Consider the following 17,025-nt stretch of genomic DNA (forward strand, 5'->3'; position numbering starts at 1 on the left):
AAAGTAAATGTGGGTGCTAGAGGCTATTAGTGCCATAACAGCGCCCACATTTACTTGCGCAGAATGTTCAGAGGCTCGGAGAGTGGGAACAAATGAGATTGCAAACGGCCAGCACAAGCAACATGCTAATGTAGTCAAGCTCATGTTAATGAGGTCATTTTGTATTCCTCCCCAATGCTCAGAAGAGTGCCTGACACAAAACTGCCTTACCGCTGCAAAAAATAACAACAGGTCAGAGCAGGCGTTAAGCTGTTGGAAGGGAGGATTTCTCATGATTCTCTCTGCAAAATCTGCTGGGTTTGATTGCTTTTGGAAGCAGAAGAAAGCCTGTGCAAGCCCTTAAGTGCTGGCTGTGAGAAACAGCAGACCCAAGCAAAAGCACACTTGATGTCTGTTTCCTGCATCTAAATCAGGGGTTCTCAACCCAATCCTTGGGACACACCTAGACAGTCAGGTGTGTAAGATATTCACAATGAATATGCATGATATAAATTTGAATGCACTTCTTCCACTGTATGCAAATCTCTCATGCATACTCATTGTGGGTATCCTGAAATTCTGACTGGCTAGGTGTGTCCCGAGGACTGGGTTGAGAACCCCTGGTCTAAATACAAGGACACAAGCCAATAAAAAAATGAAAAATGCTTGTATTTAGGCTGCAGAAAACAGACACCAATGTGTGCTTCACGTTCGGGTTTTACCAGGCTCACTAAGGAACTCTTCTGTACATGCGCCAAAGCACAATCCTCCTGCCAAACTCCCTAATGCTCAATGCCTATATTTGCATCTCATTAGTGTTGAGCATTAGGGCGCTGTTCTTCTGCATTGTTCCAACGCTATTTGGAACAGTACCTGAACTTTGAGCATTGGGGCGTCAGGGAACAATGCTGATAGCAGTGCCGTAGCGAGGGCTAATGGCACCCGGGGCGGGTCGCCGCTGCGCGCACCCCCCCGGGTGCAGCACGGCGCGACCCCCCCCCCCCGGACCGCATTCTCACCTGCGGGAGGGCCGATCCGCCCCGAGTGCACGTCACTAGGAGCTGCGTCGGCCCCGCTGGTTCCCTGCTCTCTCTGCCCCGGAACAGGAAGTAACCTGTTCCGGGGCAGAGGGAGCAGGGAAGCAGCGGGGCCAGGACCCCCCTGAGCGCGTGCACCCGGGGTGGACCGCCCCTCCCTTCCTACGCCACTGGCTGATAGTACATGCTCTGTTCAGAAATACATTGTATGTTTTTTTTTAATAATCTAAAAGTTAACAAAAATGATTCTTCTGGACATTGAAGTTCATGAAATGAATGTTAGATGAAGTGGATGTATTTTTAATGATTTGATTAGTAAAATTCAGCAAAACCAGATATATCTTCAATTAGGGAGAGTCATGTCAAACAGTGAAGTGCTCATCCGAGGGCAGAGTATTCCCAAATCCAATCTCTATTTTGACAGATTCTGCTGGTTGCAGCCTTTAGCCAATCCCAAAGCAGGGGACAGAAATTGGATGGGTGATTTAATCAGGGAAACAAAAGAGTACAGGTGAACCAAATGACCCTCCAGTAGCCAGAAAATGGATGAAAATGAATTGTTTATTGGAAAAGCAATTTACATAAAATGGACCCGACACGGGACTGTGTTTTGGCGGAAAACTAAATGCAGCTACAGTAGATTTCCTTTGCAGGTTCATCCCGGATAGTAGCTCAAACTTGACTATGTTATGATCACTGTTCCCCAGGGGAACCAACATTGCCACCTTTTGCACTATGTCTTGCATGCCACCAAGGACCAGATCCAAAATGGCTCCCCCTCGTCTGTTCCTGGACCAGCTGCTCCAAGAAGCAGTCTTTTATTACATCTAGAAATTTTATCTCCCTGATGTAACATTTATACAGTCAATATTGGGGTAATTGAAATCACCCATTATTATAGGGTTGCCCAATTTGCCACTTTCCTAATCTCTGTAAACATTTCTTCATCTGTTTGTTCTGTCCCGGTGGATGGAAGTACAGCCCTACAAGAATAATCCTTCCCTTCACTCACGGAATTTCTATCCATAATGATTCCACTTTGCTATCTGTGTCATGTGGAATGTTAATTTTATTTGACTCAATTCCCTCTTTAACATATAGCGCAACCACCCCCTCCCAATTTGATCCTATCATTGCGATACAATTTGTACCCTGTTAACACAATGTCCCATTGATTGTCCTCTTTCCACCAAGTCTCTGAGATATCTGGTGGCCTGTAGAATAGAAGAACGCAAAGACCACTTATTAGTGTTTTATCTGTTATTTTGAGACTGGCTATTTCTAGCCGTGGAGCTGTAAGTTCTGATACTGTCTCTGTTTTGAAAAAGGATTTGTATATTACTTTCATTCCTCCACCCCTTTTCTTATCTCTGGTAGGATGAGGAGTGGCCTAGTGGTTAGGGTGGTGGACTTTGGTCCTGGGGAACTGAGGAACTGAGTTCAATTCCCACTTCAGGCACAGGCAGCTCCTTGTGACTCTCGGCAAGTCACTTAACCCTCCATTGCCCCATGTAAGCCGCATTGAGCCTGCCATGAGTGGGAAAGTGCGGGGTACAAATGTAACAAAAAAAAAAATGTAATATTTTGTAACCTGTAGGGCATCTTTAGAGCGTAGTCAGATTTCTATGATAAAGATTAACCCTAATTTTTCTTCTTCAATCCAGGCTTTAATAATTTTTGTCTTGTTTAGTACCGATCATGCGTTAATGTAGCCTACGGGGATGGGTAAATAGCTTTCCTCACGCAAGGGTTCCAGTGTACCTTAAGTTGTCTTTGGTTGCAGTCTTTATGTTTGTTCCGGTATCTCCTGTTTCCCCTATTACATTGGTTCTCTGATGGGGTGTTTCTCCTGGTGAAGTCAGACAGGTTGTGTTTGGTGTATATTGCTTCATCTCCTATGTGTTTTTCCAGTCTCCTTCTGGTACGTGTGAATATAGGGATTGTCTTCTTCTCCCCATGTAGAAGAGAGTGGGTGCTGATTCTGAGGAGTAGGTGTATTATTAGTATTATGATTTTGAGTGAGGTCACAATGGTTTGCTCAGGTGATGCTTTTGTTCATTTTGCGATGTCGTCGATGGGAGCCAGTTCATTCCCTGGTGTCTTTCCTATTTTAAAAAAATATTTTATATTTCGATGCTTGTTTTGTGGTGGCAGTATTTGATGGTGAGGCTGAGTATATATGGGTTTACAGTTCATGCAGTTGAGTCTGCCTCCTCTGTGTGTGTTGGTTTCTTTAAATATTTTTTTATCTATTTACTAGTAAGGAAGGCCTGTTTCTGAGGCCAAGGCATAGATCAGACACAGACAAAATAAACTCTCCCCAGTCCTTATTTTTTTCACCCAGGCCATTCTATGTATTGGGAGAAAAAAAAAACCCTTCATACATTAGGTCCTAGGAACAAATACAGTAGTCTCCATTAATCAAAAAGCAACAGCATAGATCTCGCCTCTGCACCCTGTCCATGGTGCAAAACGTAGTGAACTCCCCCAGTTGTTTTGTTGCATGGAGTTTGGGTTTTATTCCTGAACCTGGTTCTTTCTCCTGAAACCTGTCAGCGTGGTGGATGCCATAGATAAAGATGACTGTTGTTTCCAGCCCCTAGGCTATCGGAACTCACCGAACAGCATTAACTGACCACATCTAAGTGCTGGAGATATGTGTATATCTTATAGAATACTATAAGATATACACATGTGTACATTTTAGTCCTGCCCATGCTCTGCCCAGATTCCATTCACATGAATGGCAACCTATCAAATATGTGCCATGTATGATATACACCTATTTTCAGAATAGTGCTTAAGCAGAATTCTGGCATATACAGGCTTATATATACACACATGCACATATATGGTAATATACTAAGCATTTATATATGAATATGCAAATAAATGTTGGTGCCTTCTTTACAATGCCTTTAACTTTGCTTCATACATGGAGTAAATTCTCTCAAATGGGATCTCTGCCCCTGGCTGCAAGTCCATTGAGCAGTTCTGAGATCTCTGAGAAGGTAATGTATTTGTAGCCGCTTTGCTGATTAGTTCCCAAAATGCTGGATACTTCTCAGATAATTCTCCAAATTCCATACCGGTTGCCAAATAAAATCTGAACTTCTGGTCATTTTCTTCTGATCACCATCCTTCTGCTCTAAATTTGGCATACAATTCTGCTGACAGAAGATGGAAATATAGGTCCTCGGCTACATTTTTTGTTGTGCATATGGATTATGATTTTCCAACCACAGCAATCTTAGAATGACTACAAAGTGAGAGGCATGGATAAGATCAAAGTGCATCATTTCCTGGTGATCACTCTTGTCATTATCAGTAGCTCAAATTCTAGAGTCACCAGATCTTGACAAGAGAGTGCAATTGATAATCTCTATCGTCAACATCATCGCATGTTGTTGGGCAAACCTGAGGTCCACAAAACACACCAAAGCTCCAGAATTAATCATGGTGATGGTGTAGTTCCACTTTTTTCCAAGACTATCATGTGGGAGGTTTGAGTCCTCAGTACTACTACAGTTGATCCAAGAGCATTTATTTATCCTTTTCCCATATTTTCCCATCTACTGGAGCTGGGACTGTCCATTTCCTCCTTGAGTAGTCTGACCAGTTGGAGGCCTATTACAGCCAGAGATGTTGTTGATGGAGTATTAAAGGCAGAGATGTTGTTGATGGAGTATTTATTTTTCCTCTAGTTTTGTGGTGGCAGTATTTGATGGTAAGGCTGAGTATATATGGGTTTACAGTTCATGCAGTTGAGTCTGCCTCCTCTGTATGTGTGTTGGTTTCTTTAAATATTTTTTTAATCTATTATTACATTTTTTGTATTATTATTATTTTTTGTATATGATTGCGTCCCTCTGCCCTTTTTATTTTTTAACTTGCTTTATTAGCCATTCTGACCTTTTGCTACTCTCTCAGCCACTGCCATTCATGTTCATCTTGCCTCCTCCTGAATCCACCTCCAGTACGGGTTTTTATTTTTTTTTTCTCCGCACCTGTAGTTAGCTTGTTCGCCACAGTCATTTCTGCTTTCAGATTTTTAAAAAGTCATATCCCTCAGTTCCTTTTGCCTGCAACTATATTTAAATCGTTTTTTATTGTCATTAACAGAAACAACATATGTTCTTTCAGAACGTACAATAATTAGCAGTCATATACCACTGGGTCCACATATTTTCATTATACATTCCTCATGAGACCATATTATAACCCCTTAACCCCTGTGTATCCATCTATTCCCCTACCCTTCCTTGACTACCCACCCATCCCTCCCTATCCTCCCCCTATTCCTCAAGTTCTAGGATATACTCAGTTAGTTGACCTGAAAGCTACTAGTATTAGAGGTTCAACAGATGACTCCTAGAAGCATGGGGCAATGTCTGTATGAATGGACTCCATCTCTTTAAGAATTGCTGTAAGACCGGCTCAGATTTACCCTGACACATCTGTCTTTCCAAACGCATCAAAGCCACCATTTGCATTCTCCACTTCTGTGCTGAGGGACCATCAGGAGAAAGCCAATCTGTAAGAATAGTTGCCTTTGCTATGACTGTAGCTCGTTTTATAAAGGCTATGCATCCCCCTGGGACCGGGGGGCTCAGTTCAGGTTTACCAAACAACAGCAATGGAGAATAACGCCAGACTATGGCCCACAGCTTAGAGACCTGTTCCAAAATGCTCTTCCAGAATTTCTCCACCTGTGCACAGCGCCAGAACATATGTCCCAAAGTCGCTCCCTCTCTCCCGCATTTGGGGCATGCCCCATCTGGGGAAGCTCCCATATGGAACGCTCGCCGTGGGGGAACATGGAGTCTGAGGGCAAAGCGATATTGCATCTCCCAGTGCGCCGACAGCAGAGAAGTTCGATGGATGATCAGGACATGATTTTTAAACACGTCGGTCGTTACTGCTGCGTTCAAGTCTTTCTCCCATTCCCCAGCATATTTTGCATAGTCCAGCTCCAATTTATGATCTTTAATATGTCTGTGGTGGTATTTCAAAGGCACCTTCTGTTGGGAGTTGAGTGAAAACGCCTCCGCTACTTCCATTTGGACATCTTCTGCTAGGTCTTCCCATTCCAGGCTAGATTGCCTGCAATTATTCATCACTTGCCTGCTCAGTTGCTGTCATTCTCTTTCATCTTGCCTTCTCCTGATTCCACCTTCTGCTTAGGTTTTTAGTTCCCACTGTCAGCACTAGCAGTCAGCGTGTCTGCCCTGATCATTGCAGCCTTCAGTTCTTTGGGTCATCTGGATGATCTGCTTTGGGGGGGGGGGGGGGGGGGGGGGAGAGTTGCGCAGTGGGTTGTGGAGTGAGGTAGTCTGAGGTCCCAAACCACGAAGGTCACAGGAAAATCTGTACCGTGGCCGCTGAATGATTATACAAAGAAGCCCAACCAGATACACAAAGGGGCTCATTTTCAAAGCACATAGACTTACAAAGTTCCATAGGTGCTACAGATGATCTCATCCTTCATTTTCTTAACTGTAAGAATATAAGGTACAAATCTATATTTAATTGTGGTTTTTCATACTTGGGCATAAAATGGTGGAACTCAGTTCCAAAAGTAATAAGACATAATAACTACTTGTCCATCTACAAACTTTTAAACACCTTCCTGTTATCTCCTGACAAATAGAAGCATGCTCTGTGGCTATTTACATACCATTGGTTCATCTGTGTTTTTCTGGAATTGAACCAGACGGACCCGTGTAACGTTCTCCATATCCATGTCCCCGTTGGCGCTTTCTGGAGAATCTCCGTTTAGGTATGGAGATGTGGGAGGAGGTGTGACTCTCAACGCTTCGTCACTGTAAACTTCATGAGCCACTACATCATGCGTTTGCAGTAAGGCCTGAAAGAATTTCAAGAAATGTAGAAAGACTGTTTCATCCTTCTCTCTGCTCTTATTCTAGTAAAATTATGTATCATGCTCTACATTGCAGCAATAAGTTAGCATACTAATAAAAAGAACAGAGAAACATTGAACATGTTGACAGATTCAGAAAATATAATCAGTTTACTGAGAGATTAAAGCCCATTTTAGAAAGGCTGTTGAAGTTGGAATTGGGACATCCAGGTCATGCTTGCCTCCTCTTGTATTTCACAAAAGGCTCTGCTGAATGCAGTCTTTTGTAAAATACATATGAGGATATGCAGAAGTACATATATATTTGCCATACAGCACAGCAGGAGCAATCATTTTGCAAAAATAAACATGCACAAAGACAGTGGCATCAGGGTGCATTCATGTTGAATTGCTCAAAAAACATATATGGAGTCAAGGATTTTGCACCTTCTACATATAAATGTTGTAGTATAGTGTAGTGGGAGCCATTCTACAACTTACATGTATAAGTGCCACAACTCTTTAATTTGGAGGTAAAAAGTTTTTAAAAAATATGTTAAGGAAAATTATTCCTTTAATGCTTCATGTAAAGCCAGGTGAAATTTGTTTGTATTTCCTATTGTAAGACAGAAAAAAATATATATATACATGTAAATACCATTGAGGGGAATAATCGAACAGCGCCGGCGAAATACATGGCCGGCGATGTATTTTGGCGGTGTCGCAAACAGCTGGCCAGACCCGTATTTTCGAAAAAGATGGCCGGCCATCTTTTGTTTTGATAATACGGTTCCGGCCAGCCAAATGCCTTGGATTTGGCCGGGGTTTGAGATGGGCGGCTTCGTTTTTTAGCGATAATGGAAAGTTATGTCGGTCATCTCAAACCCCGGCCAAATCCAAGGCATTTGGCCATGGGAGGAGCCAGCATTTTTAGTGCACTGGCCCCCCTGACATGGCAGGACACCAACCGGGCTCCCTAGGGGTCACTGCGTGGACTTCAGAAAAGCTCCCACGTGCGTAGCTCCCTTACTTTGGGAGCTGAGTCCCCCAACCCCCCCCCCCCCCCCCCCAAAACCCACTACCCACAAATGTACTGCACCCACTAAAACTGCTCCAGGGACCTGCATACAGCCTCTAGGACTTATTGCTGCTGTATAACTTTGGCACACCAGTTCACACCTGAAGACTAACCTCTCTGAAAAAGTCCTTTCTTGAAATAAGCACGTTTACTCACAGTTAACTGCAGATCAGAGGTTGTGCCCCACTGGCAAAGAGTCTCCTGGTACTAATATTAGCAGTAGGTCAGAGCTGGCACAATGGTGTAACAATGCTCTCTTTCAGCACCATTCAAGGTAAGAACTACGTTCTTTAACGTGGGTAAGACAGGAAAGGGAACTAAAACTGGGTTACAAAAATGGCCACTACTGCATGGACTACAACAGGAAACAAAACAGGGCACACTCTGACCCGGTAAGCAGGGGGAAAGCACCAGGGGAGTAGAGCCTACCAACTACCAATACCTACACCCACCACAATGCATTGCTGATGTGACTCTGCAGTGCAAATAACAGAAAACATGTCACACTCACCCCAGAGCCACATCACAAGCAGGAAAAGGCTGTTGGAGGACAGAACACATTCTGCTGTCATGGAGGTGGGTACGGCATTTGAGGCTGGCATACAGGCTGGAAACAAAAGTGTTTAAAGTGGGTTTTTTTGGTGGGAGGGGGTTAGTGACCACTGGGGGAGTACAGGGAGGTCATCTCCGCTTCCTTCCGGTGGTCATGTGGTCAGTTTGGGCACCTTTTTGAGGCTTGGTCGTGAAAGTAAAAGGACCAAGTAAACCCGGTGAAATACTGCTTAACGCCGTATTTGTTTCCATTATCGGCGAAAGCCGGCTATCTGGTAGCCACGCCCATATCCACCCATGTCCCGCCTTCGCTTCGCCACCGACACGCCCCTTTGAACTTTTGCCGGCGAGGCGACGGGAAAGCGGTGATGTAAAAAAAAAAAAAGCAGCTTTCGATTATACTGATTTCACCGCTTTTCCGAGATCGCCGGCCATCTCCCGATTTGTGTCGGGAAATGGCCGGCGATCACTTTCGATTATGAGCTGGATTATGTACAATAGGCAATACTTTTAAATGATTTTCTATACTTCAAAAGTATGATCAGGTCATCATCCTATTTATCTTACAGTATATAAAAATATCAATTACCATGAGTTCATGATTTGGTATATTGGGGGGGGGGGGGGGAGGAGGGGGCATTAAAGAATTCCAGAGGGACATCTGAGGCATGCCCCCAGTCAAGAATCGCCACAGCAATAACTTGTGAAAAATAGAAAAAGGATGAAAAAAATTAAGAGGAATTGCATATGAAACCTCATATTATCAGATCCCAGCCTTGGTTTTGAATGAGTTAGAAGCCCAATGGTCAAAATATGCTTGGGACAGACACAGAGCATGGTGGTAAAGCGTAGTAATATGATTGAAATTCCACGTGTAAAGGGGAAAAGGATAGTGATAAGAGTGTACTACCGTCCACCTCGCCAGGATGAACAGACGGCTGTAGAAATGTTAAAGGAAATTAGGGAAGCAAACATACTGGGCAACACAATACCCTGATATTGACTGGGTAAATGTAACATTGGGGCATACTAGGGAGGTAAAAGTTCTTGACGAAATCAAGGACTGCTTTATGGAGCAGCTGGTATAGGAGCCGATGAGAGAAGGAAAAATTCAAGACCTAGTCCTTAGTGGAGTGCATGATCTGGTGCGGGAGGTAATGGTGCTGGGGTCGCCTGATAACATATGATCAAATATGATATTAACTTTGAAGTAAGTATACACAGGAAATTCAATACATTAGCGTTTAACTTAAAAAAAGGAGGCTATGATAAAATGAGAAGAACGGTGAAAAAAAATAACTTAAGAGGAACAGCTTTGAGGGTCAAAAATTTACATCAGGCCTGGATGCTGTTCAAAAACACCATCCTGGAAGCCCAGGCCAAATATATTCCGCAAATTAAAAAAGGACAGAAGACCAAACGACAGAATTCAGAAACTGGAAGAAGGAACCAACTGAAAATAATAAGAAACAGAGGGACTTTGTAAAAAAGATTGCGTTGGAGGCAAAAACACATAGTAAACATTTTTTTAGGTATATTAAAAGCAGAAAGCCAGCAAAAGAATCAGTTGGACCGCGAGATGACCAAGGGGTAAAAGGGGCGATCAGGGAAGACAAAGCCGTAGCGGAGAGATTAAATGAATTCTTTGCTTTGGTTTGCACCAAGGAAAATTTGGGAGAGATACCGGTGCCAGAAATGGTATTCAAAGTTGACGAGTCGGAGAAACTAAATCTCTATAGACCTAGAGGATGTAATGGGGCAATTTGACAAATTGAAAAGTAGCAAATCTCCTGGACCGGATGGTATTCATCCCAGAGTACTGATAGAACTGAAAAATGAACTTGCGGAACTATTGTTAGTAATATGTAATTTATCCTTAAAATTGAGCGTGGTACCGGAAGATTGGAGGGTGGCCCATGTAACGCTGATTTTTAAAAAAGGTTCCAGGGGAGATCTGGGAAATTACAGACCGGTGAGGCTTACGTCAGTGAAAGGAAAAATGGTAGAGACTATTATAAAGAACAAAATTACAGAGCATATTCAAAAGTATGGATTAATGAGACAATGCCAACATGGATTTAGTGAAGGGAAATCTTGCCTCACCAATCTATTACATTTTTTTGAAGGGGTGAACAAACATTTGGATAAAGGTGAGCTGGCTGATATTGAGGGGCATAATTGAATGGGGCGCCCAAGTCCTCGCGAAGGGGCGGGAAAACCCATATTATGCATCCATCTTTCATTTCGATAATATGGTCGGGCACACCCAAATCTCAACATTTAGGTCGCCCTTAGAGATGGTCGTCCCTGGTTTTCAGCGATAATGGAAACTAAGGACGCCCATCTCAGAAACGACCAAATCCAAGCCATTTGGTCATGGGAGGAGCCAGCATTCGTAGTGCACTGGTCCCCCTCACATGCCAGGACACCAACCGGGCACCCTAGGGGGCACTGCAGTGGACTTCACAAATTGCTCCCAGGTGCATAGCTCCCTTACCCTGGGTGCTGAGCCCCCCAAAACCCCCTACCCACAACTGTACAACACTACCATAGCCCTAAGGGGTGAAGGGGGGCACCTACATGTGGGTACAGTGGGTTTCGGGTGGGTTTTGAAGGGCTCACATTTACCACCACAAGTGTAACAGGCAGGGGGGGATGGGCCTGGGTCCGCCTGCCTGAAGGGCACTTCACCCACTAAAACTGCTCCAGGGACCTGCATACTGCTGTCAGGGAGCTGGGTATGACATTTGAGGCTGGCATAAAGGCTGGCAAAAAATATTTTTAAAGTATTTTTTGAGGGTGGGAGGGGGTTAATGACCACTGGGGGGAGTAAGGGGAGGTCATCTGGTCAATTTGGGCACCTTTTTGAGGCCAAGTGCTCGTCAGGGATGCCCTTCTTTTTTCCATTATCGGCCAAGGATGCCCATGTGTTAAGCACGCCCCAGTCCTGCCTTCGTTATGCTTCCGACACGCCCCCGTGAACTTTGGTTGTCCCCGCAATGGAAAGCAGTTGAGGACGCCCAAAATTGGCTTTCGATTATGCCGATTTGGGCGACCCTGGGCGAAGGACGCCCATTTTGCGATTTGTGTCAAAAGATGGGCGCCCTTCTCTTTCGAAAATAAGCCTGACTGTGTATCTGGATTTTCAGAAGGCATTTGACAAAGTACCTCATGAAAGACTCCAGAGGAAATTGGAGAGTCATGAGATAGGAGGTAGTGTCCTATTGTGGATTAAAAACTGGTTAAAAGACAGAAAACAGAGAGTATTCTCAATGGAGAAGGGATGTTAGTGGAGTTCCCCAGGGGTCTATGCTGGGACCGCTGCTTTTTAACGTATTTAAATGACCTACAGATGGAAGTAACTAGTGAAGTAATTAAATTTGTTGATGACACTGTTACGTTCTTCACCTGGTTCCAGGCCTGCGCGGCCGAGTCGCCGGCGAGGCGCGGTCCGGCAGATAGCCGGCTACCTTGGTGGTGTTTCTCCAGGATAGGTCGGCCATCTTGGGATGGGTATCTCAGCTTATGGCGGCCATCTTGGGGTTGGCTGGCTGCAGGAAGGAAGCCCATTTTTGGGCGTTGTGCTTCTCTGCTGATGGGGGCAGCCATCTTGGATCAGCTGAACATGCTTGAGACTGATTCCTACACTACTTAAAGTCCTACCTCCAGTCCTTCGTTGCTTCGGCCTCAATTGTCTCAGAGGTCCACGCCGGAGTTCTGTTCACCGGCTTTCCTCAATTCCTGTATTCCTGCTGTGTACCAGACCTTGGCTTGTTTTCCTGACCACGATTGTTTGCTGCTTGCCTAGACCTTGGACTGATTTGACTATTCTTTGCCCTATGGATTACTTGGCTATTGGACTGTGTCTGCTTGCCCGCCAGCCTGGTCAGCGGTTGTGCAACCCCGCCGGTTCCAGAAGTCCTAGTGGCCGCTTGCACCTGGGGGCTCAACTCCCAGGGAACGGTGGTCGCTTCCCAGGTGAAGCTAGGGATTGTCTGGCTGCCTGACCAAGTGCAGTGCCACTCCATCTCTGCCGTGCTCAGTCGGGGCACAAGGGCTCACATTCACCAGGTCATAACAGACACAAAGTTATTCAAAGTAGTTAAATCATGGGACTGGGAGACTGGGTGTCTAAATGGCAGATGATGTTTAATGTGAGCAAGTGCAAAGTGATGCATGTGGGAAAGAGGACCCAAATTATTCCTACATCATGCAAGGTTCCATATTAGGAGTCACCGACCAAGAAAGGGATCTAGGTGTCATCGTCGATGATACGTTGAAACCTTCTCCTAAGTGTGCTACGGCGGCTAAGAAAGCAAATAGAATGTTAGGTATTATTAGGAAAGAAATGGAAAACAAAAATGAGGATGTTATAATGCCTTTGCATCTCTCTATGGTGCGACTGCACCTCGATTATTGTGTTCAATTTTGGTCGCCGCATCTCAAGATATAGTGGAATTAGAAAAGGTGCACAGAAGGGCGACGAAAATGATAAAGGGGATGGGACGACTTCCCTATGAGGAAAGGCTAAAGCGGCTAGGGCTCTTCAGCTTGGAGAAAAGACGGCTGAGGGGAGATATGATAGAGGTCTATAAAATGAGTGGAGTTGAATGGGTAGAAGTGAAGCATCTGTTTACGCTTTCCAAAAATACTAGGACTAGGGGGCATGTGATGAAGCTACAAAGTAGTAAATTTAAAACGAATCGGAGAAACTGTTTCTTCACTCAACGTGTAATTCAACTCTGGAATTTGTTGCCAGAAAATGTGGTAAAAGCAGTTAGCTTAGCAGAGTTTAAAAAAGGTTTGGATGGCTTCCTAAGCGAAAAGTCCATAGACAATTGGACTTGGGGAAAATCCACTATTTCTGGGATAAACATCATAAAATGTTTTGTACTTTTTGGGGGGATTTTGCCAGGTACTTGTGACCTGGATTGGCCACTGTTGGAAACAGGATGCTGGGCTTGATGGACCTTTGGTCTGTCCCAGTGTGTTAATACTTATGTACTTATGAGCAGAGTTGAGAGGTCAAGAACGAAATATTTGGCGAGGAGGGGAAAGGGAGTTGGTGTTGGCATTGGCAATGTGAATTTTTAATGCTAACATACTCAAAGTGGTAGAAAACCAGAAAGGAGGAGTCTCAATGCGGGCAGACCAATTGGCTATCATTTACTATGTTATAAGGATGACTGTACATGGGTCATCTAGATAGGAGAAGGGATGTCCAAGTCAGGACATGAACAGTTTTCTGAGTACTTTAGAAAAGGTTAGCTGAAGAGTCTTTTGTAAAGTACACATAAGAAATATATTTAATATAAGGCCAGCATCATCTGGTGTTCTGAACATGTACACACAGACACATGTTAGAAGCAATTTTGCTTACTATGCATATAAGCATCATGACTTACATACATAAATGCTAAATTTTACAACTGAACATCCAACGTTAACTAAGAAGTCATGCTAGAAAATGCTCGTTTTTTTAAGATTGTGGAGGTGGTTTTAAAAAACAGAAAGGCAAAGCAAACCCCAGATCCAAATGAGTAGTTAGGTCAGTGATTCCCAAACTTGTCTTGGTGGAAACTCAGCCAGTCAAGTTTTCAAGATACCCAAAATGAATATTGATGAGATCAATTTGCATATAAAACTGCCTTGGTATGCAAAACTATCTCATGCATATTCATTGTGGATATCCTGAAAACTTGACTGGCTGGTGTTCCTCCATGACTGGTTTGGGCACCCCTGAGTTAGGTGATAAGCATGTCTTGAAGCAAGTGCAGATGCCAATGTCTAGATATTTTAAAATATGCATATATTGCTTCTGAAAAATTGGAAATACATCCATAGTTTCCAGGCAGCTTTCCTAAAACCCACTGTTTACACATTCAAACATCATGCAAGCCTTCTCAAATGACCTCCTAATTTATCTACAAGTGTCCATCACCTTCAGCTTCTTGTTGTATGTACTACATACTGAGAAACCAATTGCATTTGATCAGAGCACTTTCTTGACAGATTCCACATTTTATTTCTGTTCTATAGTAAACCATTAAACCATTATATCACAAGTTAATAGTATTCTGCTCAAACCACCACAGCTTTTAATCATCACATTAACACAACACAGCCATATATGTGTCAGGAAGAGAAATAGGGTTCCAATTATATTAAGGGTTTATTGCTCTCTTTTAACACTTGCAGCTGTGTCTACATAAATACATGTCGGTTAGCTGAATGCAGGAGCTTGCTTACTGCTCTGCTACTGTAAAACCAATTTCACTGGATGCTTTCCTCTGATGTAGTTCTCTCATTCCTACAAAACACTATTTGAAGAGTTCAAGTGATGTACATGCTAAGAGTCAGACTTATATTGAAGGTGCTTTATAAACAGTCGTACAAAACAAAATAATGTACTCAGGGCCGCCGAGAGACTGGGCCGGGCCCGGGGCAAGGCCGCCTCCAGGGCCCCACCCCTGCCGCCCTCGCCGCACCGCCCCCTGAGGTCGCCGCCGCTCCCCCCTCCACCCCCGAAGTCGCCACTGCTCCTCCCAAGATCGCCGCAGCCATTGCTCCCTCTCCATCCCCCGAGGTTGCCGCTGCCGCTCCCCCCTCCACCTCCTCCCAAGGTCGCCGCCGCTCCCCCCCTCCGTCCGCCAGCGGGCCAGGCTCCCTGCATTGAAATCGCAGTCTCACCTCCGTGAAAGCAGCGCTGCAGGAGGGCCGAAGGGAGGCATTCTACTGCCTGCAGCGCTGCTTTCACAAGGTGAGACTGTGATTTCAATGCAGGGGGCAGACGGTCGACGACGGAGGGCGGGTGGGACTGCGGCACTGGGCTCCCCTTGGAGGCCCGGGCACAGGGAATTTTGTCCCCCCTGCCCCCACCTCTCGGCGGCTATGAATGTAATTATTTTCTCCATATTAGAGAATGACATGGGGATGGGGATGTGCAGTAAGCTGTGGTAAACTTCAGAAACAGTAAAAACTTTGACCAAATTACTGTGGATGTTGGCAAAAAAAACTTTGATCCTGGGGAACTGGGTTTGATTCCCACTGCAGCTCCTTGTGACTCTGGGCAAGTCACTTTGGGGTCCTTTTACTAAGGTGCGCTGAAAAATGGGTTGCAGTAGTGCAAGTGTAGGTGTGGGTTTTGGGCGCACGCCAATCCATTTTCAGCGCACCTGTAAAAAAGGTGGAGTGGCGGCCTAGTGGTTAGGGTGGTGGACTTTGGTCCTGGGGAACTGAGGAACTGAGTTCAATTCCCACTTCAGGCACAGGCAGCTCCTTGTGACTCTGGGCAAGTCACTTAACCCTCCATTGCCCCATGTAAGCCCCATTGAGCCTGCCATGAGTGGGAAAGCGCGGGGTACAAATGAAACAAAAAAAAATGGACATAGCGGTAAAGGCTCACACGGTAACCGGGCGGTAATGACCTATGCACATCAAATGCCACTTGGCGCACTTCTGAAAATAATTTTTCGGCCACGCATATTGGATGCGCGCCAAAAATGAAATTGCCACAAGAACCATGAGGTAACTCCATTTTGGAATACGTTGGGCGCGCATAGACGCTTACGCAGCTTAGTAAAAGGACCCCTTAACCCTCCATTGTCCCAGGTACAAATAAGTACTTGTATATATTATGTAAACTGCTTTGAATGAGTGAAAGCAGCAGCAACCACTGTTCAAGGAGCACATTGCAAACAAAGAAAGTGAAGCTGTTGAAAACTGTTTTATCTTTGGGATACTGTGTTAAAAATCAAAACCCCGACTGACAGAGGATCCATGATGGCACCATAAAGAGACGTTGCAACAGCTGCTCCTTGTTTCGCTGTCCGTAGCAGCTCTTTGTTCCCTTGATTATGGGGAAAAGGAGAGAGAAGGTGCGGAAGTTTCCCTTGACCCCCACCAGGACCCAGGCTCCGAAACAGACGACCCTGGGTTGACTGCTGGAAACACACACAGGCGTCCTCTCCTTCTATCGGCGCTGCCGCATCAGCATTAGCCAGCAGTGTTGACGGGGCTTCCTTGAGCCCTGTTATGCTAGCGGCTCCCCCACAACCAGGAAATGAGGGCTGCCTGCAAGGACTGAAAAACAGTGCATAATTGCCAGGTATTTGTAACCTGGATTGGCCACTGTTGGAAACAGGATGCTGGGCTTGATGGACCCTTTGGTCTGTCCCATACTTATGTAAAAATCTGGGCAGTCCATTCCCCTTCTTTAATGAAGACCTGTGTAATCAAAAGCATCTGTTTCTTCTCACAGATAGTTTCGGTGCTTCTCTCCTCCTGTGCAGTTCAATACAATATCTGAACTGCCTATAATCCATAGTCTACATGGCCAATTAGGTTTTAAAGATATTCATGACTATGCATATTACATTTTGAATTCATATAAATTCATTGTGGATACGCTGAAAATCTAGCTGGTTGTGGGATCCACAGGAATCTCTGGTTTATACTGCCCAAATAGCATTTGTCCTTTTAAATCCACCACGTTTTGATAGGCAGAAGATTGGTTTTTC

At 44.7% G+C, this 17,025-nt stretch overlaps 1 protein-coding gene across 4 annotated transcripts in view; it reads right to left on the minus strand.

Moving 5' to 3' along the window:
- Positions 1–17,025, minus strand: part of CASK (calcium/calmodulin dependent serine protein kinase) — a 541,831-nt gene that overhangs the window by 130,729 nt on the left and 394,077 nt on the right. For all 4 annotated transcript variants that reach the window (XM_030202350.1, XM_030202349.1, XM_030202348.1 and 1 more), the window contains exon 14: positions 6,694–6,882. In XM_030202350.1, the coding sequence (XP_030058210.1) occupies positions 6,694–6,882 (189 nt within the window). The remainder of the gene's footprint in view (positions 1–6,693; positions 6,883–17,025) is intronic.

This window comes from Microcaecilia unicolor, chromosome 4 (assembly GCF_901765095.1).
Source record: "Microcaecilia unicolor chromosome 4, aMicUni1.1, whole genome shotgun sequence".
In the NCBI taxonomy this organism is placed as follows: domain Eukaryota; kingdom Metazoa; phylum Chordata; class Amphibia; order Gymnophiona; family Siphonopidae; genus Microcaecilia; species Microcaecilia unicolor.